At 40.9% G+C, this 17706-nt stretch overlaps 1 protein-coding gene across 1 annotated transcript in view; it reads left to right on the forward strand.

The window, feature by feature from the left end:
- Positions 1–17706, forward strand: part of LOC128653289 (amine oxidase [flavin-containing] A) — a 75424-nt gene that overhangs the window by 15445 nt on the left and 42273 nt on the right. Inside the window, exons 5-6 of the mRNA XM_053706493.1 lie at positions 142–233; positions 10599–10740. Of these exons, the coding sequence (XP_053562468.1) occupies positions 142–233; positions 10599–10740 (234 nt within the window). The remainder of the gene's footprint in view (positions 1–141; positions 234–10598; positions 10741–17706) is intronic.

The raw sequence follows: 17706 nt of genomic DNA on the forward strand, positions 1-17706 counted from the left end.
ACATTAAGCACTTATCATTTAATGAATTATATCATTATAACATTGATCAGCAACTTAAGCAAAACTGTGTCACAGTCACTGCTCAAGTAATGTGGGAATTACATATAGATAATGATACTATTTTATTTATCTATTTTTAAGATTCCTGCAGATGCTCCTTGGAAGGCGCCTCGTGCTGCTGAGTGGGACAAAATGACTATGAAGGAATTTATTGATAAAACATGTTATACAAGGTAAAATAAACTAGTGTGAGGAAAAAATGCTTCTCTATAAAATACTTTTATATAAAAATAGTAAGAACATTTCAAATCTTATGGAGAAATATGATCATGAAACTAGGCCCACGTTAAGACTAATACAAATTTAAATTCATCATTGCTATTTAAAGGGATTTTGCAAAAATAACTACAAAAAAAAACATTAATTCTTCGAACCCTTAATCTTTATATATGACATTACTGTATAATATGAGTGTTTGTTTACATTTTACTTTTTTTTTTTTTTTAAATTATTGTTTTTATTGAAATCTTGAATGTTAACAACATATATTCATTTTTTTTTTATTTTTTTCCAAAACAGAAAAATAGCAAATAAAACGAAAACATTAACCTGATGGAATGTTAGGAGAATGCATTGTTGCTGCTTAGAGTCAATGTTCATAAATTCAATTGCTACCATGTGCACCTTTAGTTACCATCCTCTGTGTTGATTTTGCGTAGTCCTCGATAGGAGCAGGCACACCTGGCGCAGGTAGTTTTAGGTGGGATATAAGCAAGCTGTATTTCTGGTTTCCAATGACAATAGGAAACAAAACAAAAAGTAAATTCTAATTTAACAAATCTTATGATAACCAGGTAAACAATTTGGTTCTGCAAGGTATCTTCGGGTTCAAGATTGAATTTTAGTTCAAGGTATTATAGTGATACAACCAATGTTGTTCTCTGCAAGGTCAGTTCGCCATCATCGTGTATTCTCGCGAGTGCATGCTGCATGTGTAGTAATAGCTATTCTGTCTGTTGGAGTACTACAAAGGTGGGGTGAAAAGGGGGTAGGCGGTCTATGTGTGGAGCGGGGCAGCTATAGCGTGAAGAGATTCCTGCCAAATAAACTTAGCATTTAGAAAGGTGTCGATTTTATTACGGCACAGGTAACCATATTGCTCTAAGGCAAATTGCTCCTCTACTTCTTCTAGCCACATTGCTTTAGATAGAACTAAGGGTTTTTTCCAATGGCGGGCTATTAATTTCCTCGCGCTATTGAGGCCTATTTGCAGCACTAGTAACATTTAGGCGGCACGGTAGCTTGGGTAGGTCGTTCAGTAGTGCAATGTTAGGGTTTAGTGATAGGTCAGCTGAGATGCTCTGTTTGAAGTGTAGTTTTATTAATGTCCATAGGGGGCGGACCTTGGTGCACTGCCACCACATGTGTATGAAGCTACCATGTCCTCCGCATCCTCGCCAGCACTTGTCAGATGTGTTCGGGTAGATACTGTTCAGTCTTGATGGGGTCAAGTACCATCGCAACAGAACTTTGTAATTAAGTTCTAGGATTTCAGGCGATGTCGAAGATTTTTTGACTAACTTAAAGATATTGGCCCAATTGTCCTGCTCTATGTGTGTGACTACATCTCCATTCCATTTAATTGTGTATAGTGGCAGGGTGTCAGCTGACTTCCTAATCAAGAGCTTACGGGATAGTGAGAGTGTCCCCCTCGGTATGATCCCTTTATGGCATACCGACTCGAATGCAGTAGGTGTTCTCAATAAGTTTGCTTTCGATGGGGAAGTATGTATAAAGTGGTGCAGTTGTGCGTATTTCAGCCAACTGGTGAATCTACCGTTAGCTATGTTGGCCAATTTATCTCTTTCCAGGAGCTTGCCTGCTTCAGTAAAATTGAGTAAGGGGATAGTGTAGTCCCATTCCGTAAGCCTCTGGTACCCTTTATCTAGGCCCCCTACCATCTCTACGTTTAACACTATTGGAAAAAGGGGGGATCTGTCAGTGGAGATGTGCGGTCTGGTGTTTATTATATAGTCCCAGTTTTTTAATAAGTGTCTGTGTATATCTAGTTGTTTGCATTGTGGAGGTCTTAGGTCGTTCGGTACCCAACACAAAGTATGCACAAGAGGTGCTTTAAGGATATGTGAATCCAGTGCCACCCATGCCTTGCATTCTTGTTTCCCGTGCCAGTCCAAAACCCTCTGTAGTGTCACCGCTAGGTAGTAGTCTTCGATTTTAGGTAAGCCCAGTCCTCCGTCTGCGGTCGGTCTATACATTGTTTCTCTATTTACTCTGGGTTTACATTTTCCCCATACAAATGAGTTAAGGCTATTTTGGAGTCGAGTCATGTACCATCGGGGAATGTGCATCGGTAGTGCCTGTAGTATGTATGTAATCCTAGGGAGAGTGGTCATTTTTATAGCTTGGATCCGTCCCCCCCAAGACAGAGTTTTGTTTGTCCATGTCTTGAGGTCTCTTTGTGTATTAGTGAGTAAAGTGTTGTAATTCATGTCAAAAAGGGTTGCTTGTTTGGGGGATAAATATATCCCTAGGTATTTGACCGCATCTTTTTTAAGTTTTAAAGGGCATATTTTAGATAAGTATTGGAATTGGGTGTCTGATAGGCTTATATTTAGGATTTCAGATTTTTGTTTATTGACAAGGAAATTGGAGTACTGCCCGAATTTATCTAACTCTGCCAGTATCTCTGGTACTGTCGTGAGCGGGGAGGTGACAGTAAATAATAGGTCGTCAGCGTACGCGGCTATTTTGTAGGATTGTTGGCCAAATGGTATCCCTTTAATTATCGGGTTCTTGGGTACATGCGAGGCTAATACCTCCATCATCAAGATGAATAGAATTGGTGATAGGGGGCATCCCTGACACGTGCCGTTGCAGATAGGGAATAAGTCAGATAGTATACCATTAACTTTGACTTTTGCATTTGGATGTGAGTACAAGCTAAAGATTCTGTTAATTAGTTTCGGGCCGAATTCAATGATTTTAAGGGTCTCTAAAAGGAATTGCCAATCTGAGCGGTCAAATGCCTTTTCGGCATCTATGGCCATTAGGACTGATTCTATGTTATGGCTTTTGGCATACTCTGTAAGGGTTAAGGCTCTAAGTGTGTTGTCCCTGGCCTCCCGGAAAGGAACAAAACCTACCTGGTCGGTATGTATTATGTCCCTCAGGACAGAATTTAAGCGGTTTGCTAAGACTTTTCCTAATATTTTAACATCCGTATTGAGCAGCGAAATAGGCCGGTAGCTGCCTGGGTCATCTGGTGGCTTGTCTGGTTTCAAGATCACAGATATGTGGGCTGCTAGTGAGTCATTGGATAGTTGTGCGCCTTCATCTAAAGAGTTAATAAGTTTTGGTAAGTGTGGGGCTAGTATGGAGCAATGTGTTTTGTAATACTGGTTAGAAAGTCCGTCGGGACCTGGAATCTTACCTGTCGGGAGGTCTTTTATGGCCTTTACAATCTCTGTCAAGGTTATAGGTGTTTCTAAGTTGGTCTGTTGTGCCTGTGTTAGTTTATTTAGGTCCGCTGTTGCTATGTATGCTATCATATTTTGTGCACGATCTTGGGAAGGGTTTGTGGTTAGATTGTATAATTGTTGATAGAAGGTGCGGAAGTGGGCAGCTATAATTTTACTGTCTAGGATGTGCTCTCCTTGTTTGGTTGTGAGTTTGTGGATGTATGTAAGAGTGTTTCTATCCCTTAGGGTATTAGCGAGGAGTTTTCCTGCTCGGTTTCCTTCATAAAAATATTTTTTCCGGAGGTGTAACGCTCTTTTCTGAGCCTCAGAGTAGAGCAGGGTTCTAAGTTCTTTTCTGGTGGTGGTTAAGGCGGACAATGCGTCTCTATTTGAGGGATACTGTTTGTGTTGTGCCTCTAGCTCATGTAATCTATTAGTAAGAGTGTTAAGCAGGGTATCATGTTGCTTTTTAAGGTATGCTTTGTGTTTTATGCATTCACCCCGGAATACTGCCTTGTGTGCTTCCCAGATGTATAGTGGGTGGGTTTCTGGTATTGCGTTTAAGGTAAAGTATTCAGTTAGAGTATTAGTCAATTTTTGTGCTGTTGGGGGGTGATGTAATAGGTATTGGTCTAGTCTCCATATGAAGGGGTGGATTGGGGAGTCAGGCCAGTTTAGTCCAAGGGAGGCCATAGAATGGTCTGACCAAGCGGTCGGTGTAATATCAGTTTCTGTCAGTAAAGAAAGGCTGGATTGGTCAAGAAATAGATAATCAATTCTGGAATATGTAGACCATGGGTGGGAGAAAAAGGATTATCCACGCTGAGTGGGGTGTTGTGCTCTCCACGTGTCTATTAGCCCTAACTGTTTAATACACTTGTAAATTGAGTTAGGGGGACATGATGAGTTGCTTGTGTTTAGGGATGTGGTGTCTAGCGTTGGGTCTAAAGTGACATTTAAGTCCCCTCCCATTACAACCGTGCCCTTACGTGATTCTTGTATCATTGTTCTTTTATTTGCATTGGGGGCGTATGCGTTGATTAGGGTTATCGGCCTATTATATAGGAGGCCTACTAGGATTAATATTCTCCCTTCTTTGTCTGATGCGGTATGGAGTAGTTTGAAGGGCAGTGAGGAGTGGAAAAGAATACCCACCCCATTCTTTTTTTTTTCGTGAGAATTAAAGAAGCCTAACGGGAAGTTTTTACTAGAGAATTTGGGTTCGTTGGCCCGGGGGAAGTGTGTCTCCTGGACAAATATCATCGAGAATTTTTGTTTGGCAAACCAGTGTAAAGCGACTGACCGCTTAGTAGGCAAATTTAGGCCTCTCACATTTTGGGAGGTTATTAATATTGGTCTAGGGATCATGTCTACTATGTGTGAGAGGGTGCGATTGTGAGTTAGCTGAGTGGTTCTTACCTCGATGTGGTGTCACAGACTGCCGCCGATAATTGTGGGTGTGGTGTGCCACAGTAGATCTCAAAGGGGTGAGATGCATGCAAGCGATGTGTCCTGTAGGTGGTGTATACCTATGTGCTGAACAATACCTTGCAGAGATACAAAAACATAACAACAAACAATTAAATATATAACAAAACAAATTATTAATTATATCATCGAACATTAGTAAAACTTGTACTCAGAAATTGAAGTTTACTAAACTAAACTAATCTCAGGGGGGGATAGTAGCAGCTGTTAAGGGCCACTACAGTTCCCCGATTAGGGCATGCATGACTTTATGGCAAAAGGGATTTCCATTTTGTTTGCGAGAGTCCTGCCTAGGGTGATACAGGCTAGGCTACCAGTGGTGAAGGAAGGGAAAGAGCGATCTTCTCCTGTCCCTCCAGCTGAGTAAGATGAGTCTTTTAGGTCTCTAAGACACTGTGTCAGAGAAAGTTCCAATTCAAAGCAGCTAGTCTGCTGCAGATGCCAGTGTCTAATGTTCAATTGCGGTTCCTTAATGGATGAGATCCAATGTCAAGGAGGATCTGGTGCAGGGGTTGGGGAACGATGGGGAGCGGTGGGGGCCATTTTGAGTTTCCTGATTACTGTATTCCATTTTTGTCTTTGTGGTTTTGGTGGTGGGGGATCTGGCGATGTATCATTTCCTTCTTGGTCTGATTCTTGAGGTATTTGCTTCAGTAAGGGGATACTCAGCTGTGAGCAGAAGGAGTCAAGGTCCTCTAGATCTTTGTATACACATTCTTTGTTGTCTTTGGTCACTCTAATTGCAAAGGGAAAGCCCCAGCGATAAGGAATCTTGAGGTCTTGTAAATGTGTAGTGAGGAACTTGACATTTCGTCTTCTGGTAAGGGCTGAGGTCTGCAAAGATTTGTATTGTATTGCCATCCTTGGAGATCGGAGCCTTTTTCCTAGCTGCAGTTAGTAGTTTTTCTTTATCCTTGAAGTTGTGGCACCGGAGAATGATGTCTCTCGGTGGTGCTTTAGGCGAGGGTTTAGGCTTTAACGCCCTGTGCGCTCTGTCAAGGGAGATGTTTGCATTCTCTTTGTTATCTATAAGAAAGTTAAACAGACCTTGCAGGTATTGTGGGAGATCGGCAGTTGAGACATTTTCAGATACTCCTCTAATTCGCAAGTTTTGCCTTCGGCCACGGTTTTCTAAATCTTCTATTTGTATCTGCATTTGCCTTATTTCTTCTGCTTGGTGTTGGAGCTGCATGGAGTGTAGATTAATTGGTTCTGAAATTTCCTCTGCATGCTCCTCTAGTTGAAGCACCCTGTTCCCCAGGTCAGTAACATCTCTTTTAACATCCGAGAGACCTTCTTTTATTAGTTGACTGACTTGGCTCATAAAGGATGCGAAGTCATCTTTGGTTGGCAAAAACTGCAGGTCTGCTTTGGTGATAGGAGTGTGGGGGTCTGGTTGTATATTTTCCACTTCTTCCTCCTGCATGCTATCAGTGGAGTGTGGGGAGCTAGGTGTTATGTTAGTGTTGATTTCCACTGTTTTAAAGAAAGAATTTAGTTTTGTGGATGCTGCTGCGATTGCTTTATTGGCTTTGTCCCCCTTGGTAAGGCGTTTAAACGCCATCATATATTTTAGTAGGTAGTCAGTTTTCACAGAGCTAGCACGTGGCCTGTCTCAAATGGTAAAATACAGCGCAGGTATCGTAATGTGTACTGCTATTCCCCAGGCTCTTTTACTGCACGCATGATAGGAGGCTTGTATGTGTATTAAGGCCTTAACATCTCTATTTACTCCCTGACCGGGCTTTCATGTTTTAAGTTCACATTTCCCCAGCCTGCACTTAAGAGACCTTAAGCCTAATAAGGGATGAAGAGTGTCTTACCCCACCGCTCTGTTAATCTGCCTGTAGAGCTGGTCCTGCGGGCCTTGTCTGCTTGGTGTCAGTGAAGCTGATCCGTTGTGTGAGTCCTGCAGGCATCCGGCTGCGTGATAATTCTCAGCTGATGCCGTTTTGCAGATGGGTCGGAGCGTTCTTTATTTTTGCCAACGGAGAGTGTAAATGAGCCTCCTAAGGTTTTTTCCTGTAGCAAGCTTACCGCTCATGTCAGTCTCGCTTCTGTTGCGGTATCCGTTCTGTGGAGCTAAGATGGCGCTTCCTCCTGCAGCGTTGCGCAACTGCGATTAGCTGTAAATCCTCTGCGCTAGTTTTTGATCCATGGGTCCGGCAGGATAGTGTGTCCCACTGATAAGTGTGCACATGGGCAGTCAGTTAGTTAAGGTTAAGCGTCGGGCATCTCTGTTTTTAAGCCCTCACAGGGGAACTTTGCACGGAGCTCAGCTAAGTTGCGGCCATGCTGGTTCCTGACTCGGCTCCGCCCCCCTACATTTTACTTTTTAATGACTATACATTTTAACAGTATTACAAGAAAAATATATATAAAAATATGAAAATAATAAAATGTTACTAACTGTAAAATATATACGGTAAATTCCATATTTACTCTGGCCCTCTACTGGAGTGTATGACAGGGGTTATGCTTTACCTGCCACATTATCCTGAGGTTGGTATTTAGCACATGCTCTTTAATAGACTTTATCTGACACGTCATTTATGTGGTATACTAATTATTCTCCTAAACTGAAATTGTATTAGGACATTTGTTTGTGGCAGTAACTGGACACAATTTCAGCTGCAAGTGGATTCACCATGACGGGTAAAATAGTTTTGAATAGGCGTAGGTGTTAGAAATTCCTACAAGCTATATCTATCAAAAGCTTAAAGGGACACTGAACCCAAATTTTTTCTTTCATGATTCAGATAGAGCATGCAATTTTAAGCAACTTTCTAATTTACTTCTATTATCAATTTTTATTCGTTCTCTTGCTATCTTTATTTGAAAAAGAAGGCATCTAAGTTAGAGAGCGAGCACTTTTTTGGTTTAGACCATGGACAGCACTTGTTTATTGGTGCTGTCCAATCAGCAAGGTCAACCCAGGTTGTTCCCAAAAAATGGGCCGGCATCTAAACTTACATTCTTGCTTTCCAAATAAACATACCAAGAGAATGAAGAAAATTTGATAATAGGAGTAAATTAGAAAGCTGCTTAAAATTGCATGCTCTATCTAAATCACAAAAGAAAAAAATTGGGTTCAGTGTCCCTTTAAAGGGATTAAACACACAGTAGGAGTACTGATGAGTACATCTGAGTCATGCGACTAGCACTGCTGACTGTATTAGTGGCGGATTCTGCTCAGGACCAGCAGTGCTCTGCAGGTCCCAAACAGTACTTCTACTGTGTGTTTAATTCATTTGCTGGGGTTAAACTCACAGCAGTGTTGGGTCATTAGTCTTAAAATGTTTCAACTATCATGGCCCTTTACAATTGTATGCTTTCCCCAGAGAAATAGATTATTTGATTTATCCTTTTAGGAATTCAGAAATAGTAATATTAGGTATCTGGTAAAAAGGGGGGGGGGGGGAAGAAAAAAGAGAGAGAGAAAATAAAAATTCCCTTTTATTTTTTTCTTTCTTCCTGGGGGAAAATTCTGGGCTTTGCTTAGAATGAATATGTCTGACAACCAACTTGTATTAGAGAGGATAACGCAAGGGGACAATAGCATTCTTTGTAAAAAGGGGAAATGAGGTTGTATTTTTTGTTCGTGTAATTCTGGTTTAGATGAATGTGTCACGCACTCTAGGAAACATTGATCAGCACTATATATTTTTAGACACTGTTTTATTCTGTTTAGATTTGCTACGGTTTAATTGCTATGTACATTGGATAAGATGAAAATCCTTGTAAAGATTATTAGACACCATTTACCTTGTTTTGTTTTTGTTTAAACCAGACACTTTCTGTACTTTTTATTTTTTGAACCCTCAATAATAAAAATTAAGAGAAAATAAAATTGTATGCAGTATCCAAATCAAAACAGTTTAACTTTGTCTTTACTGTCCCTTTAATTATGATTCCATTTTGCTGACTGCATGTTATACAGTGTAGCAGGTTTACATGATTGCCCTTTGTTTTACTTTGCCTTATCTGTGTGATGTTGATTTTTACCCTGAAGATAAGGATTAGACAGAATAACTGGAAGCAGTTTAAAAAAAAGGTTTAGGGAGTTAGTTGTAAAAACAATATCCTACTTGCTGGAAAAGTCCTCAGGAGAAAAAAAAAATGCAATTTTAAACAACTTTTCAATTTTGTTCTAATTAGGTTGTCAGATAACAACTTCACTTCTACAGTAACTCAGTATTAATACATTTGGAGCTAACCTATAACTGGGAATATGTTCATATACAACCGGTCCTACTGGAGCAAAATCTTTATTTTTCTGATTTATATTGTTTCCTTTCCTGTACTTTAAAGGGGCATTAAACACTTTGAGATGGTAATATAAAATGATAAATTGTATATAATAAAACAGCTCTGCAATATACTTTCATTATTTATTTTGTCCTCTTTGCCTGTAATTCCATTCTGAAATTGTGAGCTTTTCAGTTCCTGTTAGAAATGGAAGTGCAGAACACTTTTAAATCCAGCACAACCATTGGCTGCACACTCTAATGACCTATGTATAACTGTCCCTAATTGGCCACAGCAGAGAAGGTAACACAAGTTGCAACATGGCAGCTCCCAGTGTTTTATAGACACTAAAACTTTACACTTATTTTGTCACTTTTTAAACAACTAATGAAACTTTAAAAAATACATCTACATGTTAGTCATGGACTAATCTTTTCTTTGAATGCATCATTCTATCTAGCATGTATTTAGTGTTTAATGTCCCTTTAAGTCTGCAAGTGAATAGTTTTCAGTTTCTGATCATTGGAAGAGCAACCTTAACCCTGCAATAAATCTGTCTATAATTGCCTTTAGCAGAGATCAGATAAGAAACTGCAAAACAGTAGAACTTGTGTTAAAGGGACAGTCAACACCAGAATTTATTTTGTTTAAAAACATAGATAATCCCTTTATTACCCATTCCCCAGTTTTGCATACTCAACATACTTTTTACCTCTGTGATTAACTTGTATCTAAGCATCTTCTAACAGCCCCCTGATCACATAACATTTTATTTATTATCTATTGATTTTCATTTTAGCCAATTAGTTCAGTGTCTGCCACAAGCCACGAGCGTGGTCACAATGTTATCTATATGGTTTACATGAACTAGCTCTCCCCTGTTGTGAAAAGCAAATAAAAAAGCATGTGACAAGAGGCGGCCTTGAAGGGCTTAGAAATTATCATATGAGCCTTCCTAGGTTTAGCTTTCAACTAAGAATACCAAGAGAACAATGCAAAATTGGTGATAAAACGAAATTGGAAAGTTGTTTAAAATTACATGCCCTATCTGAATCATTAAAGTTTTTGTTGGACTTGACTGTCTAGCTCTGTCTACTCTAGTAACAAGCCAGAATGTGGCTCCTTCTAATAAGGCAAGTGGTCAGGGGAGTTTGGCTGTTAAAAAAAAAAAGTTGCAGCAAACAAGGTTTCAAAACATTTCAAAACTCCACTTATATGTTCATTTTTTGCAAGACAGTGGAATAATCTTGCTATATGTGGTGTTTACTGCTTTAATACACTAATAAACTGTGACCCATGAGTTTACTTAGAATAACTGTAAAATAATGCAGATATAAGTATCCATATATTAAATTATTAATCATTTTTTTCCCCCTTAAACAGTGCAACAAAACGTTTTGCAGAACTTTTTGTGAATCTGGTTGTCACTGCAGAGACGCATCAGATTTCCGCACTCTGGTTTCTATGGTATATCAAAATTTGTGATGGAACAGCAAGAGTTTTTTCAACAGAAAATGGAGGGCAGGTATACATTTTTATTAATAAATAAGCATCTATTACTCCATATAAAAGTAGAGACAAGTGTCTTCTAATCACGTGTTTGAAGCATGTAAACGTACATAATTTAAATGAATTCTTGATATGCTTATTTGTGAAAAAACATACTGCTATATTTCCTTTTTTATTTTCCACTTGGAATTATTTAATGATTTTTGTACTCATAGAAAGGGGGGGGTTAAACTTTTTTTATTTTAAAAAAGATGTGTAAATGTAATTATATACAAAGAAACCCTTCTATTTAACTGAAGATTCAAGTAAAAAGATAATTGTTAAATTAAAAATTTAAATGTTGAAATAAATTAAGAATTGAATTAAACATATCTTATTTTGTATTCTTGTGAAATGAGGTTCTGTGGTTTCCTAAAAGGATATAAAAAATGTATTTCATGATTGAGCTAAAGCATACACTTTTAAATAGCTTGCTAATTTACTTCTTCTAGCACTTTTTGCTCATTCTCTTGGTATTTTGTGTTGAAAGCAGGGATATGAGGTGCCGGTGTTCTGTAGAAATGAGCTCCCTCATCGAGATTTGCTATCTCCATGTGCGCATGTGCACATTTATGTAATCACACTCCACTTATGTTTCAAAAGAATGTGTGGAATGCAATTACAAGCATGTGCACATGGTTAGGTAGCAAATTTCGACGAGGCATGAAATTAGTCCTCGCATTTATTCTTAAATTGATTGAGGACACGCTGCGCAATGATAACTTGACGCAAATCTCGACGACATAGCAAACGCATGCACACTTATTGGGCTTTCCACTTTAACAATAAATAATAAAGGACCAATTTATACCTAACTAACCTTGTGCGCATGCTTGTAATTACATAATCACATTCCACACATTCTTTTGAAACATATGTGGAGTGTGATTACGTAATTGAGCGCATGCGCATATGGAGGTAGCAAATGTTGACAAAGGAGATAATTTCGACAGAACACCATTTCTGGAGCATTATATGACAGCTGTTTTGCAAGAATCTTATTCATTTTTAAGGGCTCTAGATGACAGCACTATTTCCTGCTATGCAGTGCTCCAGATGCATACCTAGATATCTCTTTAATACAGAATATCATGGGAACAAAGCAAATTTGATAATAGAAGTAAATTGGAAACTTTTTTGAATGGTATGCGCTGTCTGAATCCCCAAATTAATTGATTTGGTTTCATATCCCTTTAATTAACTGGCAACATACAGGCAATGGCTGTATTGTTGTGAGATCACATTTTGAATAATCAGAAAACTGTAATTTATCACAGTATAGAATAGGGTTTACTGCAGGATCATGTTCTGTACTGGGATGACTTACAGTTTGGGGACATTGAAGTGGCTCAGTAGTTTTATTGTCTGAAATCTCACCATTTTGCAAAAACAAGATTTATAGTGTGAGAATGGCTTAAAGCACACTGTTGTAAATGTGAACAGTTGTGGCCACTTTCTTCTGTGAGATATTAATATCCAGGGGTCAAGTCCAGCTGAAACACATGGGAACGATGTTCCTGCACTATTTTTGCAGATGGAACTAAGATCCCCCTAGAAAGAGAACAGAAACACTTCAGTAAAAACTGCTGCTACTGATGGGAGGAGCTGGAGCACAGTCTGGTTATAGGGATAGTGAGATCCTCTAGTAATGGACAGTAACACTTTCCTGTTACTTTATTTTATACACCAATAGTATATGCAGTCTGTGTATCTGTGTTGGTGTCTGTATGTCTATCAATGTATGGTCAGCAGGCCAGGTTCTCTGCAGAATTCTGACCTGTGTAAGATAATGTATTTGCTGCAAATTCAACCTTAACAGTTTCATTCCAAAGCAAAAGATGTCCTGTTTTGCTTTCAATGTTACTGTGCCCTAATGTCTCCTACTTCCTCTGCTACTTGCTTCACATTTACTTGGTATAAGTGTTAATTGTAAAAGAAAATGACACTCAGATGCCTTGTGATCACAATTTTACTTTAAATCGCATTATCAATACAGTGTGTGTGTGTGTGTGTGTGTATGAAACAATATTAATTGTGAGAGTGGTGGAAGTCTTGGTGAGTTCCCACACTTTTTTTGTAGGACTTGACCCCTGTAAATATCCTGCACTGCTAATCTTTATTCTCAAGCAAAACCATGCAAAATTAAAAATAACTAATTACAATACCTAATTTATATGTGTTCATTGTGATCAGTCCCAGAAAGTTTAGCATTTATACAGCTTCTCACTTCCTATTGGGTTTCATGTAACATATCAATAATTTGTGCTATAATGATATTTGCGTTCAAGCGGAAAAACTTTACTTTTAACTTGTAATATGATTGCACACATATTTGTGATCACATCACCAAAGGGCAATTAACAGATTTACTAATTGTATTAAAGGGACATAAAACACGTTGGGATGGAGACAAAATAATATAATATGGGGGGCGGAGCTAGCCATCAAGCTGGAGAGACGTGTTTGTGGAGAGCTCTCTCTTTTATCTACAAATAACCCATAGTTATTGGGGAAAAAGACTATCTTTTGAAGCTTATTAACACTACCTAGTGTAAGTGAGACCCCCTCAGATTCTGGGAGAGGGGTAAATATAGGTGTAAAGCCTCCAAATATAGTCCGTGACAGTTAGCTACTGCGGACCGGCCGTGCAGTGTGGAGACTGGGGTACAGCTTTTTACTGCGAATTAGGACCCTGGCTCTACCGATCCTGTCTTTGGGCTAAACAATAAAAACACCTCCTGTCTCTGCCGCTGCTGTCCGGAGGGTCGGGGCTCCGCTCCGGAACAGCAGATTGCCGACTGACATAGAAAGAAGAGAGGAGACAGGAGTCTACCTAAATATCGGATGCCGGTATCATCTTCAGTCCTAACACCCGAAGTGCTGCTCTGCTGGAGTCACAACCCGCTGCCGTCTGGAGCCCATAGAAACCCTGCAACGATACCTCCAAGCCAAAGTGCGCCTCTAAGCTTTCTGGCGCGAACATCCGCCATCTTGCGGCCCAGCCTCCCGACAGCATCAGGGCCTTCTGGCAGCGGGGGACAAGAGTGCCGCACAGTATCATTTCTGGGAAGCTGGTAAGACCCACTTATTTGACCGCTCTCAATACCAGAGACTTGCCTTACCCTGCCACACGACTTCCCCACGCCTCACCACTCCTGTATTGCACAGCCTCAGCACATATACATGCAACAGTTTTCCTACCAGGGACAGGAACATACCCTGCAGTAGCGGTCACTCTTCTGGCTCTCTTACCGCCCGTGCTCTGAAGTGGGAGTTCCCCTTTTATTCCGGTCCCTGACTCTGTGTGGTCACACTGCTCAGATTCCCAGCTAGTCATATTTGGGCCCAGGAACTGACGAGGCATTACAAAAGCATAGAGAATCTCAGTTGAAAAAGTAGTGACCTCAGAGCTGGGTGGCAGACACCGGTGAATGGGAGTTCAGCCCTAACGACTGCACTTTCCAAAACAAGCACCTAGGAAGAAAATACCCAAAGTCCAAGCATCGGTGCACTTTAGAAGCAGTGTGGAAAAGCACCTACAGGATTAACGACGCTGCAGAGGTAATCTATTATCAGACCGCTGATCCGCCTGTCAGCCGGGAAGCAAGTAAGTTCAGCAGTGCAGGGATATAGTCCGGAGGGTCGGGGCTCCGCTCCGAACGGACTCAAACACAACTCCCGGTCAATAAGTGCTGTTATTGTTATACCACCAGGCAGCCTAACATCTGATTGTTGAGACACCGCTTCGGCATACAGTGTGAAGTTGTACTTACGGCTAGCTGGAACTTGCAGGGAAACAAGTTGTTTAGGGCTTCCCACCTCCCCACTGGACCTTTCATAAGTAAACGGTCAGGGGCTTCTTACACACATAACTGTTCCTGCACCATAACGTTAAGCCTGTAAAAGGCGCGAAAAGACGCCATTTTCATTTCTGTCTGTTTGCTCCCGGCAGCCATAGTAAATCAGCGGGTTTACAATAGAGAAAAGAAGGAAGAAAGAAAGAAGAAGGAAAAAAAATCGATTGCAGTGTAGTGGGGATCTGGGTGTCCAGAGTTTTCTGCTTCCAAGAACTGTTTGATAATATTTAAAGCTAGTACCCTTGCTAGCCCTGGCCCCTTCCACAGCTTCACACTAGACCATTGACAACTTACTGTGTCCGATACATTCCTATTCCTGATTCCTACTGAGGCCAGAGGAAGGGGTGTGCTGAACAACAGCAACTTCTAGTTCTTTCAACTCTGAGGGTAACAAATAGATCAAACTACCTTACCAGCCACCACTGTCCAGTGGCTCCCTAATATTACAAATTGGGCAGTATAATAAAGACTCAGGACACTGCCTTCTATATACAGACACATCTGAGATCACAGTTTAAGCCTTCAGATAAAATACCTAAGCTACCACTACAAACGGACCACATCTCAAACATATTGGTCATAAAACAGCTCTCTGTGCTGCAAACCAATGAGAGACACTAGCATTCTAGATCAACCTTCCTATTAAGGAAACCCTTGAATAGACGGGTTAATTTGAAGTTCTAAATATATTGGCCTGCTCTGAGGAGTATACAATATATTACACGCAGTAATTACTTGCAGTGCGTTGGTGTCTCAGCTTGTCATACCCACAGAGACTTTGCTGTATTTTGGGCATTTTTTCATATTTCATCATTATAAGTTTGCAAAATTTAGCTGCTGCGTCAGCTTATGTACCTTTGAGCTCTCAGTTCAGAGTGGAGTGTTATATCGCTTTACTGTCTGTCTAACCATTTTTATTCCTTGCAGGTTATAGTTTTTAAATAGTTCAGTGTACACTTAAGTGTTAACCCCTCAAGACTCCTCCTTTCCGGTCTAGCTAGTCTAGGCTGGTCACTTCCACCTCCCCTTTCCCCTTCCTTCGGGTCGTATCCCCCTTTCCTGAGTCGAGAGGAGGTCGCTCAGTTCTTCCCCCAGCTTACTTATAGCCCCTCAGTCACCTGATTTAATATCTGCTGCACGTTTGTTCTCGCTTGTACCCGCCACTACCATATTTTGTACCATCCCAGCGAGAATAGCCATTGTAACCCCAGCTTAAGCCCCAACCCAACTTTCTCCTCCAGCGTCCCTTGCTGGCTAAGATTTACCCTTTCACATGACCTATACAGACGCCCCTCTGGCACGCTAGAAAAGGCTCCCACTCCCTGCCACTCTTTCTATTACACCTCATAGACCTTTTAAATTCATAGTTACTGCGCCAATCTCTTACACTTAGTTCACTTACCCAAGTTGTAGTATTAATCTGTTACCTAATCTTCACTTTTCTATTATAAAGGTGCTGTAACCGGAGTTTTGTGTGCTATTGGTCCCCATAAATTTGCTTAAGTAAACTTTGCGGTCTGTGGCCGCACTTTTTTGGCTTTTGCTGTTGCGGGACCCCTTGTCTGCGGGACATACCCCCCACATATAGCCAATATAGCGGCCCTGGACTGTTAACAAATATTGCAGCATTACTTCATATGTCTTGGGCCCTGTGTTGCACATTTTCCACCAGTGGGCCACATTATCTTACTAGCTTATTGCTGCTGTGCCAGCTTATGTGTCTTTGGGCCCCGTCTCAAAGAAGAGTGTTGTGTTATCTTACTGTTTGCCTAACGACTTTTCTTTCCTGCAGGTTCATTCCACGGTAATAGTCATCCCAGTAAATTAAACTACTGCCTCAGTGTTGGTCTCTCAAGACTCTCCCTTTCCGGCCTAGCTAGTCTAGGCTGGTCACTTTGTTATTGTAGTACGTAATTTCCCCTCATCCCTCACACACGTGACTTAAGAGAAATATAAGAGTCTGAAAACTAATACAACCATCTATATTCTCGGTCCACTTGTTACATTACACCTCTACTCTCAATATCTCACTAGTAGGATAACCTGTTAACACACACCCAGTACTCCCACGACTTACATCCAAGCCAGCCTAGACCTAGAACACCCTCCTTTATTGCATAGCCACACAGATCTTACATCTTTAACCTTCTATATACTGACACACACTCATCACGCACACTTAGGCTACACCATACTGCACCCTCATTAACACAGAACGTAGCTTGCCTCATCCTTCACCCACGTGGCTTAAAAGAAAAACTAGAATATTTGCTGAGGTCCACTCTGACCATTATTGTATTGCATTGTATTGGTTTTCATTTAACAGGTGAACCCCAACTGGCCCCCCCTTTCCGGCCCTGCTTGTCTGGGCTGGTCACTTCCCTCTCCCCTTTTCCCTTCCGAAAGGTCGTACCCCCTATTCCCGGGCCAGAAGGGGACTTACCACAATTTTATCCATAACTTTTGGAGTGAACTTGCCCTTGACCTGTGTCTGGGAGGTCTCGCTGGCCCTCGCCCCCCGGTGGCGGCCTATTCCTTTTTACAAACTAGACCTGTGGTCATTTAATCCTTAGCAGGGTGGCCGTCATGGAGGGGTAGGGGCCGGGGAGGCCGTCTGGGCCCCTCTCTGTGTACTGCTTAATGTGATTACTTGCTCATGCTCTTATTTTTGTAATCCCCTGTGAATCTAACCTCTGGTGCCACCACCGCTCTACCTGTCTTGTGTCCGCCTTTGTCTCATTGACTCTCTTTTTGCCACAAATTCAAAATGCCTCATACGATCAGACGAACCACTAAAACACCTGGATCAGTGAAAAAAACGGTGATAGACCACTTCTCCCTACCACGCAAGGAAATGGAAGATGACTCTAATGATGGCCTGAGTGGGTCAGAGTCTCTGGGTGATGGTTCCCAACAGGATGCCCTGTTAAACCCCAGGTCTCAGCACTTCATTACTGAGGATACCCTTCAGAAGATGCTCGCTAACCAAACCCGCTTCATCACCAAAGAAATTCAAAAAAATCATGCTGAGCTCAAAAAGGATATTTCGGAGATAGGTGAAAGGGTGGACTCCCTAGAAAGGCGGC

The sequence above is a fragment of the Bombina bombina genome, chromosome 3 (genome assembly GCF_027579735.1).
Source record: "Bombina bombina isolate aBomBom1 chromosome 3, aBomBom1.pri, whole genome shotgun sequence".
NCBI classification, from domain to species: domain Eukaryota; kingdom Metazoa; phylum Chordata; class Amphibia; order Anura; family Bombinatoridae; genus Bombina; species Bombina bombina.